This window comes from Branchiostoma lanceolatum, chromosome 10 (assembly GCF_035083965.1).
Source record: "Branchiostoma lanceolatum isolate klBraLanc5 chromosome 10, klBraLanc5.hap2, whole genome shotgun sequence".
Taxonomy (NCBI): Eukaryota; Metazoa; Chordata; class Leptocardii; order Amphioxiformes; family Branchiostomatidae; genus Branchiostoma; species Branchiostoma lanceolatum.
Genome location: NC_089731.1, coordinates 20408612 through 20433753, shown reverse-complemented (window position 1 = coordinate 20433753; position 25142 = coordinate 20408612). Strand labels below are relative to the sequence as shown.

General features: G+C 41.1%; 1 protein-coding gene and 1 long non-coding RNA gene across 2 annotated transcripts; both read left to right on the top strand.

Annotated features, from left to right (window-relative positions):
- Positions 1–163: 163 nt before the first annotated feature.
- Positions 164–25133, top strand: LOC136443041 (polypeptide N-acetylgalactosaminyltransferase 6-like; the record flags this gene model as incomplete). Its single annotated transcript, XM_066440093.1, has 10 exons — positions 164–362; positions 1092–1219; positions 6777–6930; positions 7293–7395; positions 8627–8744; positions 9802–9996; positions 13835–13966; positions 20621–20725; positions 20832–20987; positions 23248–25133. Coding segments are annotated over 10 exons (1419 nt in total), but the record flags the coding sequence as incomplete, so codon positions are not given.
- On the top strand, positions 14145–19407 carry LOC136442934 (uncharacterized). Its single transcript, XR_010757070.1, has 2 exons — positions 14145–18028; positions 18566–19407. It is a non-coding gene; the product is annotated as an uncharacterized lncRNA (long non-coding RNA).
- Positions 25134–25142: the final 9 nt, after the last annotated feature.

Sequence of the window (25142 nt, the reverse complement as noted above, 5' to 3'; positions counted from 1 at the left end):
ACTGAATGTGCATGTAAATGTCAATGCTTTGAAAATTTCGTTATCCAGGCTGTTTTAAATTTTGCAGCCTAGATCCTGCAAAAAGATTCGAAAATTCCATATGCTGATAATGTATTATCTAAGCCTGACTTCCTTCGCCGAGTTCCTTGTTTAACAATTGGCGCGTGTGTGGTATTTACTGAAGGAAAATTTTAGATGCAGGGAAAAGGAGTATTTTCAGCCTTTGCCGACAACGAGTATCATCATCGTGTTCCACAACGAGGCATTGTCCACCCTTCTCCGCACGGTGTACAGCGTGTTGGAGAACACACCAGCCGAACTGCTGCACGAGATCTTACTGGTGGACGACTTCAGTTCGTACCGTATGTTACACATTCATTGTTACCTGCGGGAAGGAGGTTCATCTCTGACGGGGTATTGTTATTGGTGGTGAATGTGTTTTCTCACCTATAACTGAAGATCCTTTTGATGGATTTGTATGCATATTGGAATGTGGGTAGGTATTGAAGCCCCCTAAAACATGGCGAATTTGAACCCCACAGCGGTATTTTCAGGTACTGCAGCATTACAAGCTTTGACCCCTTTCTTGGAAGTAGTGTGGTACAGTCCATGGACAGCTGGTCAGCCGACCATCATACAATGGGTACGACGAATTACCCCTTAAAAATACAATGATGGGAGGGAGATAGATGAGATTGAATAAAGGAAAAAAGAAGAGGCAGGATCACTAATGCGAGGGCCATGGCCTAGTGTCTATGTACTTTACATTTAAGAAACTGTAGTGCATTCGGGTGAGCAGACCCCATATTCTGATATGCCCATATACCTTGTAATTACCATGTCAAAATCATTACCTTCGCGAAACGGAGGTTTTGTAGTCAAGTGTTGTACATATTATATTTACTTTTGTGTAGTAAGAGTTGTAAAAATAGAAGACCTTGCGAAAGTCCCTGTAATTTTGTTCTATCACTATAAAGGACTGTCATACTAGGTATTGTAACGCTATGCTTACGCGAAAAACAATTATCTTTTAGACACCGAATCGGCACTTAACAAGCATGGGCTAGTGTTTATATTCTTGTGTTTTACAGGGAATGTGAAGTCAGAATTGGAGCTAGAACTGTCACAGATCGGTTCTGTGGTTCGCTTGTTGCGAGCAAAAAGACGAGAGGGACTCATTCGGGCCAGACTGCTGGGGGCCCGGCATGCAACGGGGCAGGTACGGAAACATCTTTTGGAGATGAAAAGATTATGTCAATGGAGTAGATTTACGTCAGACTCTAAATTATACCTAAAAAACAATAATACAAACAAACATTATCTTTATGAATAATTTGAATTTCCCATGATATTGTAAAGCATGTAATATTCCCATCATAGAATCTCACAGAATAGCCTGTACTTACACAGTCTCTCGCAGGCTAGGGTTGATGACCGCTAGGGAGTGGTAACAGCTGGACCGGCCGCTAGGAGCGCGATTTAAAGGATATGTGTTACAATAGCAGGTGTTCTTTTAGATAAAAAGAAGGAAGACTATACAACTATAACGTTAAGGAAAAAAAATGATATCACGGTATTATCACCAAACTATTTTTATGCAAATGTTAGAATCCCAGCCAAGGGTTTTAGTCACATCTAGGTCAACTCCTACCTATTTACAACGCAGGTATGCGTGGTTAAAATTTGCCTTTTTTTGGCGACACCCGTCGGGCGGAGCCTGTTGGGGGTTATATTGCATTCGGTTAGCAGAATTCTGAAAATTGCAAAAAAAATTGTATGCGACATTTTGCGTTTTTGGTTGAAATCTATGGGATGCTCTTGAAAACTTGTGATACTCCAATTACATAATTTGGTCCATTTCGCGACGACGCTATAAAGGAATCACTGTTATTAGTTGAATATCTAACGCCCTACTTGGCAATAAAAAAATCACTGTGCGAAAAGGGTCGATTTCCGGACGTTACAATGATAGGATATTTCCGACAATATTACGTTTCCGACGATATTCAGACGTTTCTTGATCTCGATATCCTAAGTTTACGGATTAATATCTGGAGCCGGAAACGGGAACACATTTAATCGCAATATATCCGGATCCGAAAATGTTAAAGTTTTGTTTCCGGATATTCGCCGAATATTCCGACTTTCCAATAACGTATGCGGATTTTTTTTATCAACGGAGAGACCGCGAATACGGATAAATATCTAAAGCCGGAAACGGGAACACATTTAATCGCAACATATCCGGATCCGAAAATGTTAAAGTTTTGTTTCCGGATATTAGCCGAATATTCCGACTTTCCAATAACGTATGCGGATTTTTTTTATCAACTTAGAGACCGCGAATACGGATATATATCTAAAGCCGGAAACGGGAACACATTTAATCGCAACATATCCGGATCCGAATATGTTAAAGTTTTGTTTCCGGATATCAGCCGAATATTCCGACTTTCCAGTAACGTATGCGGATTTTTTTTACAACGGAGAGACCGCGAATACGGATATATATCTAAAGCTGGAAACGGGAACACATTTAATCGCAACATATCCGGATCCGAATATGTTAAAGTTTTGTTTCCGGATATCAGCCGAATATTCCGACTTTCCAATAACGAATGCGGATTTTTTTATCAATGGAGAGACCGCGAATACGGATTAGTATCTGGAGCCGGAAACGGGAACATGTTTCATTGGTGCATATCCGGATCCGGATATGTTACCGTTTTGTTTCCGGATATCACCCAAATATTCTGACTTTCCGGTAACGTATGCGGTTTTTTTTTTCAACGGAGAGACCACGAATACGGATTAATATCTGGAGCTGGAAACGGGAACATGTTTTATCGTCGCATACCCGGATCCGGATATGCTGCAGTTTTGTTTCCGGATATCAACCGGATAGTCCAACTTTTTGGCAGCGTATTCGGATTCTTTCTGCAACGGACATCCAGCAACTTACCGATGAATATCTATAGTCGGAAACGCATATCCGTAACACTGAGTCCGCAATGTATACGGAGTGTTTTTGCTCCTGAAATTATATATCTGAGATTAAACATACTAGCTAGATACATGGCAAAGAAAATACGAAAAGCAAGAATACTTTAAATCACTCTGTAATTGTTTAAGTCCTATATCTGAACAGTTTCATGGTAACGCTTACTGATGATTCAGATTCAAGTTAGGCATATAGATTTGGTTATCGGTAGATGTTCTACAACAGCGAAAATACACATATAACTTACAACTACACAGTGAGCAATCTTGAACAGTCTTAATTGTGGTAATATATGTACAAAAACATTGCTGTTATAAGTCCTGGATATCAAGGTATAAGTAATTAAAAGTAAAATAAGATCAATAGAGTCTATACGTGATATAATGTCAATATTCTGAATGAGGGTAATTGAAAACCAATGATACAAATCTCTTACTCGTTAAATCAATGAATATAGAATGTATGCAGAAGTTATATCATAACATTAAGAGCTTCTTCTGTAACCTCTATAAATACATCAGAGTATGAATCATACAAATTTTGCTTAGGGATATTCACGTTGTAGTTTACTTATGAACATTTACAATGTGTTTTCACATGATGCTACTCATTCTGGGCGTTTACGGCACACCCGCAACGGCAATTACGGTACGGATTGATTAACTTTGTTAGGCACCAGGTTTAACATATTATCCGTGTCACATAAAGGAATGTTCTGATACAAATAGTACTGCTTCTTTAACGTATAGGTGTTAACAGACATATCATTATTCCAAGATAGGCGTGCGGAAGTCACACAGGTTGGTTTGCTGCAAAGATGTTGCTGCACTGGAACTGTCTTTATAACCCCCCGATATACTCAGCGGAATATGCTGAAAAATAAACGTGGCTAGAATAAATCAAATGTGGAGACGAGTCGAGACCTACTACATCAAATGCGCACCCTCCCTCTCCAATGATATGACACAACGAAATAAACAACGATCGAATCAAAAACAAGATGGTCTACAACACTAAAGACAGCAGTGACCGGATACCTGTTTACTTAAAGTTTAGCCTTGTCTAATTCCAGTCGGATCATGCATATGGTCAAATAACGATAGCAAAAGGTAAAGTGAACAAAGTCGGCTCAATAAAGAAATGTAAATTATGTTTCCAACAACGTTGAAATACTGCCCAACTGAAACTTTATCTTTGTAGACTACTCTTGACAAACCCAAACCAAGTCAATGAACTTTGCGATCACTCACTTTGCGATCAGTTGAGTAATAAAAACACTTAAACATATGATGAAACACAAATTAGGAAAACGGAAAGGCATCGGACTTATTGGCAGACAGTACAGGTACTATACGCATTGCTGGAGAGACTTTGTACATAGAAACACGTGTCGGAAATAGGAACGAAGATTCCGGAATACCATGAGGAAATATGTAACATATACGGACAACAGATATTCTAAGATATTAACCGGACACGCAAATAAACAATTCCTGTGTCGAAATATTTCCGAAAATGCTGTGTGGAAATTCTTGTTTGGAAATGTCCAGATATACGCGACATGTGTAACCTTCAGATTTGCCTAGAAATCTACCCTTCTCGTATACGGAAAACTGGTATTCCCGGATATAAGGGCAAATAGAGAAAAACACATATCTGAAGCACTTAAACGCACGTAGCATGTATACGGAAGAATCAGGAGTACTGCTTTTGCCCGGGCATAGGGTAGCAACAGTTTCTTAGTCAATATATTTAGCATATCTATGTATAGTCAGAATACTGAAACATGGGTTGTTGTAATATATCAACAACGCGTATTCGGTCTTACGAAACGCCCCTGTACAGTATCCAAAACAAAAACAAAACAATATCACGAAATAAAGACTGTTTTCTTTCGGATCGCATATGCATAAAAATAATTTCTAAATTATTTCAAGGTACTGTCAAATATAATGTCAACAGACTGAACAGATTATAATACCATTCCTGTATGATATGTTAAAGTTAAAACAGATCCTAAGGTCGAACTGAAAATCTAAAAAGAATTGAAAAATAAAAACCCTTATCAAATGATGTGGCTAAAAACACAACATTCCTTTTGTTACTAAACTCGACAGGACAGCAGCAAAATAATGTTTATTATCCTCACATTGCCAGGTAACAGTCCTCAATATGATGAGTATCAGGTCACCAAACACGTAGCATTTACTGAGAACTGATATTTCACGATACGACACAACTAAGGATTGTTGTTTTTGCTTGGACTTGATATATTCGGCATAGGTATATTCAGAAAATTTCTAATATTTGTCAGGTATATTGACTCTTCTCTGTAGTCATGTTACAGCATGGATTTCTGTAGTATTCCAACCCCTGATATCTCCGTACACAGAGGGAAACACGTATTCGGAGTAAAGAAATGACCATTAACAGTATCCGGGAAAATGTTGATTACTGATATTCCGTATACACACATGTTTTCTATTATGATACATGTGGGTGGCCTGTTGTGCTTCACGGAAGAGCTGCTTGAAAACAATTTCTGTGAAACTCTCCTAGCTGCAAATTGACACACTAGAGTAAGAAGTGACTAATTTCTGATGTAGGTATTAGTTTAACCCGTCTCCAATTGTAGATATTGGAAGTTCAGTTACCGTGTTCTCGGCTTGTCCATGCTCCGCTGAGGTCACTGCACCCCGTTGTCCTCGTACCATCCACTTCGGTCCCGACTCCCGAGTACATGCAGGTCATTCCTCGTCTTTGCAAGTTGGTTCAGAAAGACGAATCTCGCGGTGTATTCCGTCAGATCGTATTGAGAATAGGATGTTAAGAGACTCGGGCTCCGGCAGATACCTCCGTGTATGTAAAGAAACACGCATTTGGAGTAATGAAACTCCCATGTACGGTATCCGCAAATATCCTCAGTCATATTTTGCTTGATCTGCAACGAAACAATTCCTGATTCAATATATTTCCGTAAATGTTGTGTATTGACAAAATGTCCGAAAACGTTCAGAATACTTGGCATGTCCAGTTATGTGTCAAAGTTCGGATTTTGTCCAGGAATAGACCGCTTTCGCGCTTGACAACAGATTTCTCTGTATACATAACGAAATACGTATCCGGAGTTATGATACGAACTTGTAAAGAGTCCGGTAAATAAATAAAAACTATATTTATCCGGATTTGCTTGGAATAATTTCTTGAATCACAATATTTCCGGATATTTCAGGTGTCAATATAAGTACTTGAAAATAGTCCGTATATTTGACATGCCCAGTGATGTGTCAAACTTTGGATTTGTCCGGAAATGAATAGCAACATTTTCGGAGTCAATACATTCCCGGATATCTTACCTGTCACGGCAGAGTCAGAATACAACATGGATTGCCGAAGTATCTTAACAACAGATATCTCCGTATACATAAAGAAACACATATCCGGAGTTACGATACGACCCTGAACTGTATCCGGAAAAATAAAAAGTTGTATTTATCCGAATTTGCTAGGAAATATTTCTTGAATCAAAATATTTCCGAATATGTTAGGTATCGATTTGAGTACTTGGAAACGGTCCGAATATGTAACATGCCCAGTGATGTGTCAATATCGGATTTGTCCGGAAATGGACCCCTTTCGCGCAGTGGCGTGTTAATAAGCTATTTTCATGTAAGCATTTTGAACGTTCGTTGATTGCCTCTATTTACATTGTGAATCATAGCCTGTGGTTTAGAAAAAATTTGTTTATTTTAGTTGTTTGACGTCACCATTCCAGGTCCTGACATTCCTAGACTCCCATTGTGAGTGCATGCCGGGATGGATGGAGCCCTTACTGGAGCGTATTGCACACGACCATACAATCGTGGTCTCACCCATTCTAGACTATATTGACTTGAACACGTTCAGATATAACTTTTACATCACGGAGGGTGAGTTTACCTGATTAACAGCTCAGATAAATAAAGAACAAATCAGTAGGCTCTATTTGGCGAGTGATAGACTTAATCAATGTGTAACATCTGTTCCAGAAATTAAACTTGTTAATGACCAGGTTAACCACGACGTTTAGATAAACGCGATAAGGGTGTACGTCCGATATCGACAAATTGCCCTTTGGCCCTTGTAAATGTAATACCATGGATGTTTCGTTGCCTTAGCTTGGCAACCTAGGCTGTGAGCCAGTGATGTTATGTACCGGCACTATGGAACGTTTATGCTGATGTACAATGCAGCACTATATCAAGTTCCCATCAATGATTTGCATGTCACTGATTTTGGCTTTTTGTTATAGGCGTGCCGAGAGGGGGGTTTTATTGGACAAACATGAACTTCTGCTGGAGCCAAGTGCCCCAATACGAATGGAATAGACGAACGTCCCCTAGCGATCCAATTAGGTACTTGCAGCACATTGATTATTTGATACATTGCGTCATACAATCAAAACGATGAAGAATGAACAACGAGCAAAAGCTGCGTGTTTGTTGAGACAGAGATGTTATGTTCGATCACCGTTTAGTTTTAATAACATCATTGGTTTGAGAATAAGCCCCCATAATACACCGAGAAATGTTTTTGTAATATTAGGTATATATACGAGAAGCCTTCAGAAAATAACGTCTTTTTTATCATAGTAGGTTCATTTTTGTATGAAATAAGTTGAAATTTGGCATAAATGCACAAAAACATTTCTTCTCGAGACTGGAGAGTGTCAATTTGTTGTTCACATCTTTATGAGCGACTCAGTTGATTTCAAGTTGACAACACCCTTGGAAGTTTGTCAGAACCAAAGATAAGTCAGACATAACCCGTTCACAATCAATGTAGAAGTTTAAATTACACATGCATAATTATACATGTCTCTACAACTTACATGCCAAATTTTATTTCTGAACTCCTTGCGGTTCCTCTTTTACAGCTGCTAGGATAGAGTGAGGTGTGATATTATAGCCATTTGAATTCATAGCTGAAATCGTGATGCGTTGGTTAAAGACCTTTAAATTTGCAAACTACTTTTCTATTAATCAAGAGAAACGAAACATGGCACAAATGTGATGTGTTTAACGATAAAGAAGTGTGCTTAGATTCGTTTCTCTGAATATATGGGAAAGTAGTCTGCAAAAACGATTTATCAACACAGCGCATATTCCGGATCCTCATGTCCGCTCTGAATTCAACTCATATCTCACTCCACCCTAGGAACGAAAACAAAAATGATAAGAGGTCAGAGATGAAAGTAAGCATGAGACTTAAAGGGATATGGATTTTGAAACATGTGCAGTTTCAGTCCCCTACAGTCATGGCAAGTGGATAATACTTTACTGCTAATTGAGCTTCTCTTTTACTGCTGTTTGCCTCTGACAAGCTTCCGAGGGTGTGGTCATATTGAAATCAACTCAGCCGCCTTTGCAAATCTGCACAAGACATTGAGAAACTTCATTCCCAAGACGAGATGTTTCTTTACATTTGTGCCAAATCTCATTTCATACAAAAATGAACCTAGTATGATCAAAAAGGCGTTACTTTCTGAAGCCTCCTCGTACTTGATGGCAAATGTGAATTTTGACCCACCATTTCTTTCTTTCCGTTTGTGTGATTTAATTTCCTCCCATTTATTTCTGCTCCCAGGACCCCAACAATAGCCGGAGGAATATTTTCTATTCACAAGGAATATTTCAAACACATCGGAACGTACGACACGTATATGGACATATGGGGAGGCGAGAACCTGGATCTATCTTTCAAGGTTAACTTGTTTTCAAGATCTGTAATTGTAGTATATATGTCATATTATAAAATATTCATTATGTTAGATCTATTCAAGGTCGATTATATCAGTCCTTGATCTATTTTACCTTCAAGGTACAATTTTTAGCCTTTTAAAGGTAACAATGACGTTTCTGCATCTCCCATTTGCACGGGGATCCAGGCCTGTTTGAATATCAGTCAACTTTCGGTCACGTATTGTTTCTTTAATTAGAATCTCCATTAGTGGTTTTTCATACACTATTCTTCCTGGAATCCGAACAGTGAAAATGAATACAGAAGCAAGACTTATACAACAAATAAAGTAAGTAAGGTAAATTAAACAAAAATTAGTGTTATAAAACTAAAAATAAGCGGGAGAGGCCAGAGGTCAAACTGAGATAATCAACATTATCTGCATGTTATCATTAAACGATTCGAATTGTAGTAACAAAAATTAAATATATGGCAATTACTCAAATGAACTGAGGGTAGCGTATACAGAAAAGTTGCCCTCCTAAGTAGTCATAGTGACAAAATATAAACATAACAACGTAAACATAATAGATATTATCAATTGCTCATCACCACCATGTGTTCAAACGTATGTGCTTGTAGTTTTTACACCATGTTTTGATGTTCTCTTTAAATGTGTAAAAGCGTCCGGCTTTCTCATGGGGAGGCAAGTTGTTGAATGTCTTTATGCATCGATACATAAATGTTCTAGTTTTAGCATTGGTCTTAGGTTTGGCCTGTACGAACGCCCCTCTATGTGAAACGTGTTGTGCGCCTGTGTAGATTCGATTGTTTGCAACTCATTGAATGTACATTTGGGTTGGTTCTCCTTAACACGTGTTGTGTAGGTCTGGCAGCGTGACAGCAGCCTGGGGATTCTGCCCTGTTCAGATGTCAGTCACATGTTCTGTAGGTTTGGCAGTGGGGCGGCAGCCTTGGGATTCTGGCCTGTTCACATGTCAGTCACGTGTTCTGTAGGTCTAGCAGCGTGTTAGCAGCCTGGGGATCCTGCCCTGTTCACATGTTAGTCACGTGTTCTGTAGGTCTGGCAGTGTGGCGGCAGCCTTGAGATCCTGCCCTGTTCACATGTCGGCCACGTGTTCCGAGGAAGCGTGCCTTACAACTATACCGCACCGGAAGGTGTTTATGTTGTCATCAAGAACACGATGCGCGTGGCGGAAGTTTGGATGGACCAGTACAAGGACATCTATTACAGGAGGCAAAAGCGGACGAAAACGGTGAGTAGCCTCTTGTGAATTGTGTCTGTGACCGGGTGGTATTAAGCTAGGTACAATTATCACAGCGTACCCGTTCTAGATCTGGATGCTGATCATCATCTACTCAATTCTTTGTGCTGAACACCATCCATACCACGGTAAACATACCTGTCAGTGGTGCTGAACAACATCCACACATGGGTAAACATACCTGTCCTTGGCCATGAACGCTGTCCACACACAGGTGAACACACCTTTGCCCAGTACTGAACACCATTGACACCTATTCAGGGTGCTGAACACCACAAACAGGTAAAAACACATAACTTTGGTGCTGAACACCTTTCACACAGCCAAACACCTCTCAGCTAAGTTAAGGCCCCCTCTCACTGGGCTCCGGCACTGCGGCGGCACTGCCACGGCAGATTTTTACGGCACCGTCGCGTTTCTCCCACCAATTTTCATTTGCACTCTCACTGACGTGCGGCGCATTTGCGTTTGAAGCCCAGATGAGCAAGTTATTGAATGAACTTTATTGTTCGACAATCGTATATGGTACAATATATGGCACTAAATCAACAATACTGCAAGGCTAACCTATCCTACAATTATAAGTACTTAAGTACAAAACATTATCGATAACAGTGTATGAATTACAATAAAGCCATGTATTGATTATTTTTTCCCTCGCTTTTAGGATGAAGTATAATGAAATTGACTTATGTAGGTGGTATAGGAGTTGGACATGACAACAATACATGGGACATATCGTTCTAGTTCTGTGTACCAGATAGGTTGAAGTTTCACACTTTCTTTAAATGTATATCCAAAACCGTTGGTATCAACGTTAACTGCGGGGCAAATCCAAACATGTCTACATAATATGTCCTGAGCGTGAGTAGCCCAGTCATTTTCCTCTTCGAATGATGAAGTGTCGTATTTTTTTTTTTTTAATAATCCTGTTAGTAGGTAAATTACTTAATCTTAGCGAGAGTATCTAATCAACTATGTTTGACTATCAACGATCAATAGGAATTCTTCTAATTCACCCCTTACGGCGAAACATTGAGTAAAATTTGCGATACAGTGCCTGACTGGTATATCAAGTTCAGTTTATCACTTTATTTCTTTAATGGCACAAGAGCAGGGCGAGTGCATGTAGACGAGTAGTCTGATTCCTTTCCTGAGCGACTAGTCTATCAACTTCCGTACTGGAATAAATGTACAATGCAGAGATCTAATTTTCAGTGTGATTAAGCACTATCCCAATGAAAATATCAGAGGATCTACAGCTACAATCCTCAACCTCACTACAATGCAGTAAATTTGGTTTAGACAAACTCTTAAACAGATCAATAGCTAGGGAAATGGACCGATTGTAGTTTGATGGTAGTGCTTTCAATTAATCACAAATCGCAGTGCTGTCAATGGATAAAACGACAATGCAAAATTATTTTAAAAAATGCACCAAAAATTGATTTCAAGTGATAAAAGGATTTTCACTTATGACACTTGGTGCAACAAAGGTAACATGTTATAGAATATACGTATAACCTTGAGACTGACATATCACTTTTACACAATAGCGCGTGCGGTGAGCTCCCGGTAAGCTCCCGGCGAGCGCGCGGCACTTTGCCACTTGCGTTTTTTTTCAAATTTTGAAAAAAATCGCCATTTCAACCGGCACGCCGGCGGTGTGGACCGGCACTGGTACGGCACTGAGACGTCACTAGGACGGTACGCCGAGGCCTGTGCACGGCACTGTGGCGGTAGCCATTTCCAAGCTACCGCACGTTACCGCCACAGTACCGCAGCCCAATACACCTTTCTCACGCGGCGGGCATGATAGAATGAAGACGAGGCCAATGAGGCAAAGAAGCAAAAATAATGTACAGATTTAGTTTTCCTCCTAAATCACATTAAGTTTTAAAATATGATATCCAAGTATCAATATTACAACTAATGTAATGTACAAAAAAGATGCAGCAATTTAGAGCTTCGTTGACCGATCCCATAGTCTCCGCCCTCCTCTGTCAGAACGTAGAAATGCAAAATAAAAACATAGAAATGCAAATATTTGACGGTCATGCAGCCACTTCTTCATTGGTCGATTCTCTAATTATCAGGTAATCATTGGCTAAACTGGTAATTATGATTGACAGTTAGGATCGGTCTAATGCTTGCCACAAGGGCCTCGTTTTGATTCTATCATGGCCGCCGCGTGAGAAAGGTCTATGAGAGGGGGCCTTTAAGACCCGGTAAGCCTGGCCCTAGGAAAGACTCATTAATATTTTAATGACATTGAGATGAGCTAAGGTGCGATCTGAAAGGCTATAATTGGGTGATAATTGCTGTGGTTGCACCTCCCACTGCTCCTCCTCCATTTTGCATTCCAATGCGCTAATTGCACACCCTGCCAGGTGCCCCCCTGAGCACAGTCAGTTAGAACGTTCCATCCAAGATGGCGGTCTGTCCGGGAAACAGCAGTCAACCAAACCATAGTGTTGTTTTGAAACAGTTTTTCTGTGTGTTGAGTTTGTTTTTTCATGTTATTTGTAGACAAAGACCACAGATTGCCAAATCGTGGCCATTTACATTTGGTACGAATTGGCAACAATGGACTCTAGTCAAGCTGATGAGCTATAATTGGTGTGAACAAAGGAGTTCTTTGCCATGTGTGAACGAGGCGAGAACGTGAGGTTTAGCTTTGCAAGTTGTGATCATTGTATGTACTGTCATAAACATCCTGTGGCTCTACATCCGAGAAAGTTGAGAAGCAAAGAGTCTTGTTCACAGTCAGGTATGATCACAAAGGCCTTATACAAAATTGCAAATGGCAGGTATTTTGCAACCTTGAATTGAAAGAGAAAGATACATGCTTTGATGTCAGAAGTGACAAATAGTTTAACAATCAATGCAGAGACTTCCCTGCCTGAAAAAAAACTTCAGTTATCTGTATTTTCAAAATTACTACTTTTCATTAACCTATTAACCAATGAGGTTATATGGACGTCTAATATAACCTCATTGGGCTAACACAGGCTAACGTCTCAGCTCCATTGCCAACATGAAAGGAGTGCAGATGAACTGAGTTAGACCCTGAAACCCTAGGCTCTACAATCCTCCGCGGGTCGCTGGGAAAATTGGCCAAAATAGAGTCAATTGTACGAAGGGAGTCGGCTACGGAGATAGGGTCTAATTTGGCTGCGAATGTTACCCTCCATGGCCAAAGTCCCCCGGCAAATGTTCTCCCTATAGCCATGATAGCCGGCGCGGTCAAAAACCCCGCGAAACGTGAAACCTGTGTAGAATGATGACGTTATACCGTAGGAGCAGGATTCTATTAATTCCCCAGCCGAAGAGGTCTGTATATCATATAAACCAAGGAGGTTTGAATAGGAACATTTACATGTTACATGCTGTGTACCATCCGATTACTACCTGCTGAACACCACTCACACACAAGTAAAACACACGCCTCTGGTGCTGAATACCATTCACACAGTGTCACGTACCCGCGTCTGTCCCTAGTGCTGAACACCATTCACACACAGGTAAAAACATTATGCTGAACACCATTACCACAGGTAAACGCATCTGTGCCTAGTGCTGAACGCCATTCACACAGGCAAACACTGGTGATGAATCCATGTGTAAAAAAGACACGCAAACCTATATCTGATTCTGAGTACTGACTACATATGACGGGAAACTCTCCTGGGCCTTGAAATGTATAAATAATTTTAAATGATGCACTTTCTAACTTAAAGATGCTAATTTGAAAAATCGAATATGTTTAAACATGGGATGACATGTGATAGTACGACATAGTCTGTCTTTCTTGCTCCCATCACGTTAGATGTCGGCAGGTGACCTGACAGAGAAGCGGAAGTTGCGTCACGACCTCCGGTGCCGGAACTTCACCTGGTACCTCCGGAACGTCTATCCGGAACTTTACGTTCCGAATCTTGTACCCAGGGCTTATGGTCAGGTGCTTAATTTGTATCTGTATCGTGTCAAGATTCTATCTACATTTCGAGGACCCACATGATTTCTTTGACCACTTCGATTAAAATCTATCTTATTTGCTTTCATCTAGATATTAGATAGATAGATACAATTCTACTTACTTACATCAAATTCGAGACATAGCTCACTATTCTGAAAGAACACACTATGCGAAAGGGGCTGATTTCCGGAAAAATTCGGAGTTGATATATTTCAAGACATGCTTGATATTTGGAATGTGTCCGGACAAGATGTCTGATATTTACCATATCCTGGAATATCCTGAGTCCGGACATGTTTTGTCGCGAATCCGGACGAATAAGACTTTCCTATATTTCAAGATACGCGCCATTGACGTTTCTTGCTTCCGAATACATAACACGCTTCATATTCTGAACATATCCAAGGTAATTATATTCCAGGAATAAATTTTGGACATATTAGGAGTTGACACGTAGCATGATATGCCTCATTTCTGGACCATTTTCGGACGACATTCGATATTTACTATATCCGCAAATATCATGATTCAGAAATTGTTCCGAAGCATATCCGGACGGGTAAAAGATTCCTGTTTTTTTCCGAATACGTGCCATTGGCGTTTCTTGTTCCTTACTCATGTTCAATTTACGACACAGTTACAAGATCTAGAGAGCTAGAGAGCTAGAGACATACCAGTACCAAGAATCAGTGACAGTGTTCGGACATATTTGGAGTAACATGACATGCCACATATTCTGACCGTTTCCGGGCAAGGTTTTGGGGGTTCATATCTGTTGCGTGTCCGGACAAATATGACGTCTTTTTTTCAAGATACGCGTCATTGGCGATTCTTGCTGTGATACGGTTCATATATTGTATGTAGGTTTCATTGCAATTGATCAAGGATTATGTCGCCCTTGAGATGATATATTTTGGAAATAAATTTAGACAAATTAGTAGTTGACACGATATCATATGAAGCACATACTCCATCGAAATACTATAGATAGCGGTGCATTATAAGAAAGTAACATACCCGGAAATATCATGCTCCAAATACACTCAAAATACTCCATAGACGCGTTGCAGTATGGGAAAGCTCCATATACGGACAATATCATGCTCCAAATTTACTCATAATACTCCATGGAAGCGTTGCAGCATGGGAAAGTCCCATTATCGGACAAAATCAGGAGGCATTCATGGTCAGAATATGCAATATGCAGTATTACTGTTCGCCGTACAGTGGCGCTGCAACTTTATCATGATGGTAGCAGCATTCTAGGCAATTTGATGATCCTGTCACCAAGGAGTATCAGGAAGCCAAATTCAACCGAGAATAAGATTTAACAGGAAGTGCAGTTTGGGAAAGTCAGATCATTGGAAACAGAGTTATTTTAGAACGGACCGGAGCTGAGGCAGATAATGTCTGTGTGTTGCACATGATATCTGTGTGTTATTTTTGTGCGGATGTAAACAGTGAAGTGTTGTCAGTGAAACGTCAACCGTGCGACAGTTTGACCTGATGGGACCGTACCACGCGTGTTTGGAGCAGTCAAAGCCCGACAAACAACGGTATATACCGCGCCACCACGATGTTTGCGAATGTGTACAACTTGCAAGGTTTGAACTGGTAAGTACACAATGGATTTGTTTACAAAAAATAAGCTTTATCGCATGTAACCTGACCCCGTTAGCTCAGCTGCATCTTCAAGTCATGTCTTTAATACCCAAAGGCGCTGACGGGAGATTCCCCGAAACCTTACTACCATCTAACAAATGACATGGATCATCATTATTAATCTACTCCCATTTCAACGAATGATGTTTAGGGTTGTATGTTTGGGAGTCGTCAACACACATAAAATGCATTTAGTAGTTTTCCCCTTGCTGGCGGGGCGGGCATACAAGCTGAATCAAAAGCCGGGCTGGTGCTACTGGGCGGGGCCGGGAAACTCCACAGGAGTGCTGAGCTCTATTTACACCGGCGGGGTGACTGCTTTGGGCCGCCGAATGAACTGCTGGTCAATGGCCCGATACCAGTCTGACCAGCACAAGCCAAGACATTTTACATGATTATGTTCAATGCTATGATTGTATATTAAGGGTAAGACTAGCCTGTCAATAGCTTCTGTCTTTTAGTTATGCAAAACATGTACAAGCCTAACATCTGCGTGGAGGGTAGGGTAGCTGACACTACAGTGGATACTTAGCAGGCAAATTGAGCAAGGAGGTTGATTTGAGGCTGTAGTGTTCCCGGGAACGAGCGTTTCGCGATCTTCCACCAGACATTTGGAAGTGGCTACTGACAGGATGATCCTGTCAGCAGTAGACAAATCTGCACTGCTGACATGATCATCCTGTCAGCTGTAACAGATAGAATAGACTTGATTAAACCTCCTTGAATAGACGACATAATGTATCCTGATCTTATACAAAGGTTTCTCAGTAGCTAGGCAGTAAGCAAGCTATATTTAGGACTAAGACACGTGACCAGGCCGTATTCGGAAGCTCATCTGAATAGATTAGTGTTGACCAATAGCGAGTGAGAACAGCTAGCTCCTTAGCATAAGCCCGCCGATTTGAACTCAGAAGCTATCCTGTGACTAAGGTAAGTGATCACGCGTAGATTAGCTCTCTGCATTTAGTTCGTAATAAATACTAGATGATTGTAGAATATCCTACATTTCCATCATTATACTCAACCTCCGTAATCGTAACGCTCTAGATCGATTATTGTGCATCTTGTACTGTAGGCCTTTATAGTAGACTTGGCTTGTATAGTACAGCATATAACTCCTTGATATAACACAGAATAAACAACGATCCGAACAAGAGTATTAATCAAACCGGCTTGGCGTTCTTATCTCTATAGTAGCGTAACCAGCTATAAAGGTTAAGTCCACATCCTATACCCTAGACCAGAAAACTTGCATTGATTCCTACACCCGGCTTGTTCGGACAACTGTGGTTTCTGCTTGCTTGTGAATTTTGTGTGCTTCTTTTTGCGCTGTCGGTTCCCGTGTGCTACGCGTGTTAGCTTGTTTTCGGCCCGTTTCTTTGCGTAGCTAGTTAACTTTTCCCGACTGTTTGTGTGCCGTACGAGTGTTGTTGCTTTTCCTGTACTACCAAATTCTTTGTCCTGCTGTTTTGGCTGCAGTTTTCTGCATATTTCCCGTTTTCCAGCTGTGTTACTAGTGGCGTGGGTTTCGCGTCCGTTTTTTCACACTGCATAATTGATTGGACCTTGCCGACATCGCAGTCCGTCTCTAGTGTCCCGCTGTGCGCCTTTCGGGCCATTGTTTTTCCAAAAAGACCGCTCTCTCGGACACCTTGACTTGCAAATTGAATATACCGTTGTTGTCAGTTTTCTGTGTCCTACTCCATAAATTATTCTTTCACTATCGTTAGCTCAAAATCTCGTTTGTGTTTTTAGACCTGTTCTGTTTTGGCTCCCCGTTTTGTAGTACCCATTTCTGTTTGGCTTTTTTATTTTTGTACCATCATGGCGGCCGCCAAAACTAATGCCCCGGAGATTGATTTCCGTAAATTAGAGGCTGCATTGTCCTTCTTCTACGGCCCCATTCCTGCTTCGTCACCGGCGACGGCTGCCCACCCCACGTCTTACTCCGAAGAGCTCCTGGCTCCCCGGTTTCTCTGCGTCTATCTAAGGCGGATGTACAGTCGCACACAGGACCCGTTCCACTACCGCAGCGACACCCAGGCTTTGCGGCAAAAGCGCAGCGAGACTCCGCAGCAATTCGAACTGAGAGTGCACCAGGCGCTCGCTCTAGCCATAACCTCCTTGCTCTAGCCTACCCCGGAGCTGACCAGCGCACGCGCGACGACTACGGCGTGCAGGTTTTCCTGGACAAATTAGCCTTAGATGACCTTAACCTCGCAATGGATAACCTTAACCTCCATTAACACTTAAATTATTTCCTTCCTTCCACGAATTCAACCGCCTGCACGAACATCTGAGGGCACAGAGCAAGCTGCTAGAGGAGGACGGAAGGCTGAGGCGGTCAAGAGAGAGAAAATGATGACAAATAGGAGAGACAGGGTATGTGTATTTAACTTTTTTATCTATTAAAATTAACAGATTGAAGGGATGGGTTAGGCGATTGTTGAAGTGGCTTTGTGCATGGCATACACATGTTAGGGTATCATGAAGTTCAGGAAAACCTGGTATGCAACTGACACTAAAGTAGAACTATCTGACTAGTTTCTTTTTTATCAAACCAAATTCCAAAAGAAAGATGTAATATTTATCAGGCATTTATGCATGTTTGCGTGCTTTTCGAATTTTCTATCCTAGATCTAACATTCTATCTAAATTACAAGTGATCATTGGAAACAACGTTTATGAAAACTATTAGTCATGAAAAATGTATTTCCTACCAAGACTGGCTACATTTTGCTGGCTATATTTAGAATGGTAAAGTAATATGTATCTTGGTTTCTTAATAACGCGGCAGTTTGTGTTAAAAATCCCCCGATGATGATATTGGTTTGTGTCGTTCAAAATCGTTTATTGCAGTGTAGCCCTGCCCAGGTGCCCGCCATGCTTAATAACAAGATTTTTTCTGTACCCACTCAGCTGTTCAAGTCCCTAGTTCGGGTGGCAGGGGACGTCTTGGACAGAGAAGAATACGACTACCTGAAGTCATCAGGACAGGTTTACATGTCCGATGAAGTCAGCGATGAGGACGACAAGTCATCGGTGTGGGTCCAGCCACCCGCCTGGCGGGCGGACAAGTTAACGGACATAACGCGAAGGCGCCAGGCGGTCCTAGACCAGAATAGGAGAGACAGGCGCCTGCCCTTCTCCAACAAAGAGATAAAACAAGATGAGGAGTTTACAGACAGATGTCCACCATCCAGCGGGCTGCACAGCCACACCTCAAGACTGTGGCCTCACAGGTAGAGGAAGGCGCGGAGGTAGAGGAAGGCGCGGAGGGAGTGGAACACGTAGAGGGAGAAGAACGCAAAGAGGGAGAGGAAGACACGGAGGAAGAGGAAGACTGCGACTGAAGCTAGGAGTTGTGATGATGACTGATGTGGCTTGCTTCATCATTAAAACGTCACATTCCACTATTTACTATCACTGCTTAGTAAGTTGACCCTATTGTACATAGATATGACTTTTTGTATATCTTACAGTGTTGGCTTTAAAAGTTTGTTGTAGTCGGTTTTTACTATCGTAGTTTAGCAAGTTGACCCGTAGCACGTAGATAAGCCTTTTTTGTATATCTCACAGTGTTGGCTTTAAATGTTTGTTGTAGTCGGTTACTCAAGCGAGTCTTTCACGACACAATGGGAACCAGTCCCTGAAGGTCGGGGATCTCAGTCGAGAAAGTGCAAAGTTTCTGCATAGTTCCTCACGTCTTTGTGATAGTGGTGTTAGTGAGAGTCCTCCAATACAACTTGCATTTGATGATACTTCTGTTTTGCATTCGTGTATTGATTTGCCTAAGTCTTTGGTGTGGTACTTCTGTTATTCTTAGTTCGTGCAGTATATTCGTCTATGTGTAAAGAGTTAGGAATTCAAAACATATTATACTGTATTAGGATCATTTTCTCTCCCAAATAGTCTGAAAATGTAACGCCTAATAGAGTTTCTGAAAGGAGAAGTGTTACGGTCCGATTCTCGGTTCCGAATATCCTTAGTTATATGTAAACTTTCCGGAGCGTAACAGCCCGAACGCGCGGTCAGAAGTTAGGCCATTTTCTGAACGCATATCGTCTTAAAAGAGTCTGGAAGTCCGGATATTATGAAGAGGTCTGTGGTCCCGTTCTTGACTACGGAAATCATCAGGAAAACGTAAGGAAGTTGAGTCGTGTTTATGTCCGGATTCATCGTCCGGATTTGCATTACCACTTCGGACGTATACGTAATTAAAAATACGTACCGGAAATCACCATCTCTCGGACATTACCGGGAATCCAGATATGAGGAGAAGCGTTACGATCCGATTCTTTGTTCGAATATCCTTAGTATATGTAACCTTTCCGGAGCGTAACAGCTCCGAACGCGGTCAGAAAATATATCATATTCGGAACGTGTTTTGTCTCAAATGACTCCAAAAATATCCCATTACTGGGAATCCGGATATGAGAAATAGTATTTTGTTCCCATTTTGGACTCCGAATATGTCCAGCATTTGCAACCTTTCCGGAGCGTGATAACTCCGAACGGGCTCCGAAAAAATGACGTATTCGGGACGTGTTTTGTCTCATTTAAATCCAAATATGTTCCATTACTGGAAACCCGGATATGAGAAATAGTATTATGTTCCCATTCTGGACTCCGAATATCTTCAGTGTTTGCAACCTTTCCGGATGGTGGTAACTCCGAACGGGCTCCGAAAATATGACGTATTCGGAACGTGTTTTGACTCATTTGAGTCCGAAAATATTCCATTACTGGAAATCCGGATATGAGAAATAGTATTATGTTCCCATTCTGGACTCGAATATTATCCAAACACGTAAGGGCGTATCGTCCGGATATTGCCCGGATATGTCCGAAAACGTTCCCAGTCCGGACGTATACAAACGTTGAAATGTCCGGAAATAACCCCCTTTCGCATAGTGACATGCATTCCAAAAATCGACAAGTATCGCTTGAAGACTCTTTCTTATGCTTGTTTAGGTATTACATCAGTCGACAGGTTTGTGTCTCGATGCCACCAACCCTAACGGCTTGCCTGGAGTGAAAACAAGTCTATACTATTGTCATGGACAAGGGGGTAACCAGGTAGGTAAAGAATCTACATTTTGAGACATTGATATTCAGTTTCTACATTTATCAACATTGCTATCACGGGTTTCAAGACCAATAGCTCCTTCATTCTTTTTCCCAGTACTTTGAGTACACAAACGATCACGAGCTGCGAACTCCTATTGGTCGGAACTGGGACCTCTGTCTGCACTGTGGGATGGGGTCGCTTGATGTCATCACTGCACACTGCACAGGCCCGAGCAAGGTTGTCCAAGATCAACTTTGGTTGTACACACAGGTAGGGATGGAGCAAGATGACATTATATCTGTATTAACCATTATTACCTTCGCATGAATGTGTTATGTGGACGTGATACAGCTTAAACGGATTGTATTGATATTTTAGTACGTGCATAACTATTCAAGGACTGATTGCGTCTGCAGGATGTTCTGACCACCGCAGCAGCAGAGCACAGTGGACTACTACTATAATAGCTATTCAAACCTGTGTTTATTTATTTATTTATTTATTTATTTTGATTTACCACATTTTGTGGAAGGATTGACATAACAGGTGAACTATCACCTTTTCAAGATGTCATCCCAGACCGGACTGTAAGATTTGGACCATCGCACACCGGGGCATGCCCCTACTCTTTTTCGAAAGGTGTGGTGGGTTCTTTAACGTGCGCGGGGTGTTGCTCTCCCCAAACACGGGACCTCCATTTAACGTCCTATCCGAGGGACGTCCCTAACCCTAGATGAGCTAGGTACTCATTTACACCTGAGTGAAGTGAGGAAAGTCGTGTTAAGTGCCTTTCCCAAGGGCACAACGTCGGGGCGCAAGTTCGGACATGTCTCTGGGCGCACCTGGGATTAGATCCCGGGACCCATTGTTTGACAGCCGCGTGCTCTACAGTTGCGCCACACGACGCCACTTAGTCATATCTAACTAAGAAAGATAGGAACAATCGTCTTTATTACAAAACTGTTTAAAAAAGGAAATTACTGCAAAAACTGGCGTTCATTATGATATTGAATACAAAATGTCTCCCTGCTGTTCATTGTTTTTGTTCGTTACAAAACTTTTTATTTTCTAAGAGCCTTACAGAAAATCTCGAGACCTGACCATATGGTCATTATGAGATATTAGTAGTAAAATAGACTAGATTCGAAATCATACTAGGGTTAGTGCTGTAAAAACTGGGGTTCATTATAATATTGACAATAAATGTTTGATACGCTGTCGGCCATCTTGTTTTTTTCAGAACAAAACTCTTTAGTTGCTAAGAGCCTTACAGAAGTCTGGAGACCTGACCAGATGGTCACTGTAAAATAACGATAGTAAAATAGACTAGATTCTAAACAATTCCGACATCATTTCTATAAAACTTGGGTTCGTTATGATATTGACAAACAAATGGTTGCCAAATTGTCAGCCATCTTGTTTTTGGTTATCAGGACAAAAGAACTATAATTGTTAAAGGCTTTACAGAAAATCCGGAAACCTGACCATTAGAACACTGTGAAATTTAAAATCCGCTTAACTGCACATCCTATTTGTTAGTAGCGTATTTGGGTGCAATTGTCTGGATGGTGCAATAATGCTAGACCGCATCGCCACAGGCGGAGGGGCCGAGAGGTGGGGAGGGTGTCAGGAACATTGACACAAAGAAAACAGACAAAATTATGAAGTTATTAACTTTATCTGCACATACACTGTTTGAGGACACGTAACGAATCTTGTGAAGTTTAACAAGATACCAAGATACAGATAAATCTTTATATGTTTTTTCTTCACGGGCTCGATCACACCTCATAGTTTTTACTTGACCTTGAATAGCTAACGTAACAATGCTTGCGCTGCTATACCTCATAGAACAAGCAACACATTGAGTTCACAGTTCCAGTAGCAGGCTTTACATACATGTACTGATATTCTTAACAAGTTACATGTGGTTACAATTTCAATAAAGACGTTTAGGTCAGTGGCTAGGTACACATGTAGAACGAGAAAATATGCTTGACTCGCACAGCAAAGAAAACACAACTCTGTCTGTATGTCTAAACAATGGCATTGGTCTCACAATTTCGTGTATAAATGACGGTAGGTATGACTAAGCACCGCATCACCAAAAGCCACTGCTATGTTCGTTTACCAATCTGTAGCCATTGCCGAGCCGCTGTGAGGATTCCGACTGGCTGTCCGTAAAGCTTCCATTACTGCAGCAGCATGTGACTATAGCGCGGCTGCGTACTAAAAACCATAATATGGTCACTATGAAATATCAAAAGTGAAATAGACTAGATTTGAAATAACTCAGACCTTATTACTATTAAAACTGGGGTCCATTATGATAGTGACAATGCATAGTTGATATGCTGTTGGCCATCTTGATTTTCTTGGACAAAACGCCTTACAGCTAAAGCCTTACAAAAAACTGGGAAATCTGACCGTAGCGTCACTGCAATAATCCTTCCGAACATGTTTTGGTTTGGTTGTGGTAACAACAGGAAATGACGTAGTATTGACGTCATCCAATTCTTCTGCTTCACAGGACAAGACCTTGTTGCATCTGTACACACATTATTGTCTGGAGGGAACGACATCTGGGGTCACCTTGGCGACGTGCAACGGACAGAACAAACAGATATGGCTTCTAGAGAACATGGCTTCACAAGACTAGCCGTTTGAAATATATACACGTTGGAACAGGGATGAAAGACCATACACCGCAATGAAGCCAAATAGATTTGAAATAAACATAGCCTAAGGCCACAGCAAGTAAATTCTATGGGTGACATCCTCTGCAGACTCCAAATTTAGTGCGCGCGGTCGAAAAGAAACAAGGCGGGCAAAAAAAGACAGTCCCATTTTCCAACTTGAATACCATAAAGCATGATAGAAGAATTGAAGCGATAAAACAAGTTATTACAACAAGTCTTTTGTCCCTGTATTCAATAAAACATTAACTAACACTGATGTCAACATTAGAATCATTAAATTATAGAATTATATCCGGATTTGTATAGCACATCAAGACGGCAGAGACAAGGTTACCGTCCACTTGGCACAGGAGTCTCCTGAGTCATGAGCCAGACTGACGGTGAATACATGTTGCCGGCTCTCCTCAGAGCGCTCACTTTCCTCAACTGAACTTCTCTTACAGACAAACTCCCTACTATTGCTGTCCTGACTGTCTGACTAAAATGCCGTGTCTTAGAAATCACCCGTCTTCTCATTCTGTCTACAACATACAGAGTTAGACACTGGTCTACTCAAACCGCATGATATCAGTTACTTCATCTGACCCAGTTATCGAATTTGATAATAATGGCACAGCAATTACAGACTATATCCTATTACAAGTTTGATATGGGGGCTGCACTGTGTCTTCCTGTAAGTTGGTGACGAGGAGCAATCTTATGACACAATAATTGTATAACGCATGTACATGTGCAAATGCCTTTTTACGGCATCTAGAACGTTTTTGCGATAAAACTGATAGTAGTTTGCAACATATTGTACTATCTTCGGTATGTTGACCATTGCCGAAGGGGGAAAAAATTTTTTGTGTTATTTTTTTTTAATATCAGAATCAGGCGAAAATCAATGCGCGCGCTGATGTCATCCATGAAATTAACTTGCTGTGGCCTAATAGAAAACACTTCAGCTTTCTTCAAACACACTTTTCAGTTCTATGGTCTTTCTCAGGATAAATGAGGACCTGGATATTAATGGACATGTTTTGGCGAACATTGTACATTAGAATAACAAGGCATGATGCATACCAATCATCACAACACATATCTTCCTCTTTCCTAGACACCATGAACGAAAATAGATTTAACGAAGTAAGAAACGTAGAATTTCAGACGAGAAGCTGTCTGTAGCGTTGAGAACTTTGTTTATGAAGTGAAGCTATCTGGCAATGTCACTGAACTTCTCTTAAATTCAGTAATCGCCTTGGCATTGGCCTTTATGTCCGAAAAGCTATTTACTACAAGCTGCTGCCAAGTTCAAGGCGCCACGTTGGCAGCGGAGGGTTTTAATAACGTCAGAGCATCTAAACGCGCCTCTTCCCTTGGGCTGTTTTCAAAGCGCTACGATTTAACGTTAGAGTGAGAATTTGTCTATTCAAAGGCGCCACTATTAAGCACGGTACAGGGTACCAGCGCCCAAGTCTACTTCATTCCGAGAAAATACTTAACTCATCAGTTAAAGGGTCATCCTTTTTAATTGCTGTTGATTGTCGAGGGAAATAAAAAGTTTGGGATTCATTTAGAAGACTGTATATGTGTATCTAAAGTTTCAGGGGTATGTCAAAATGTCATTTCACTCGATCGCTTCTTTGCTTTAGCTGTCAAGATGTAGGAACTGCGAGACCGTTAAGTATTAAGTATACAATGAAATAAAATACGCCATATAGCTTGAGGAAAGTTAGATGGATGT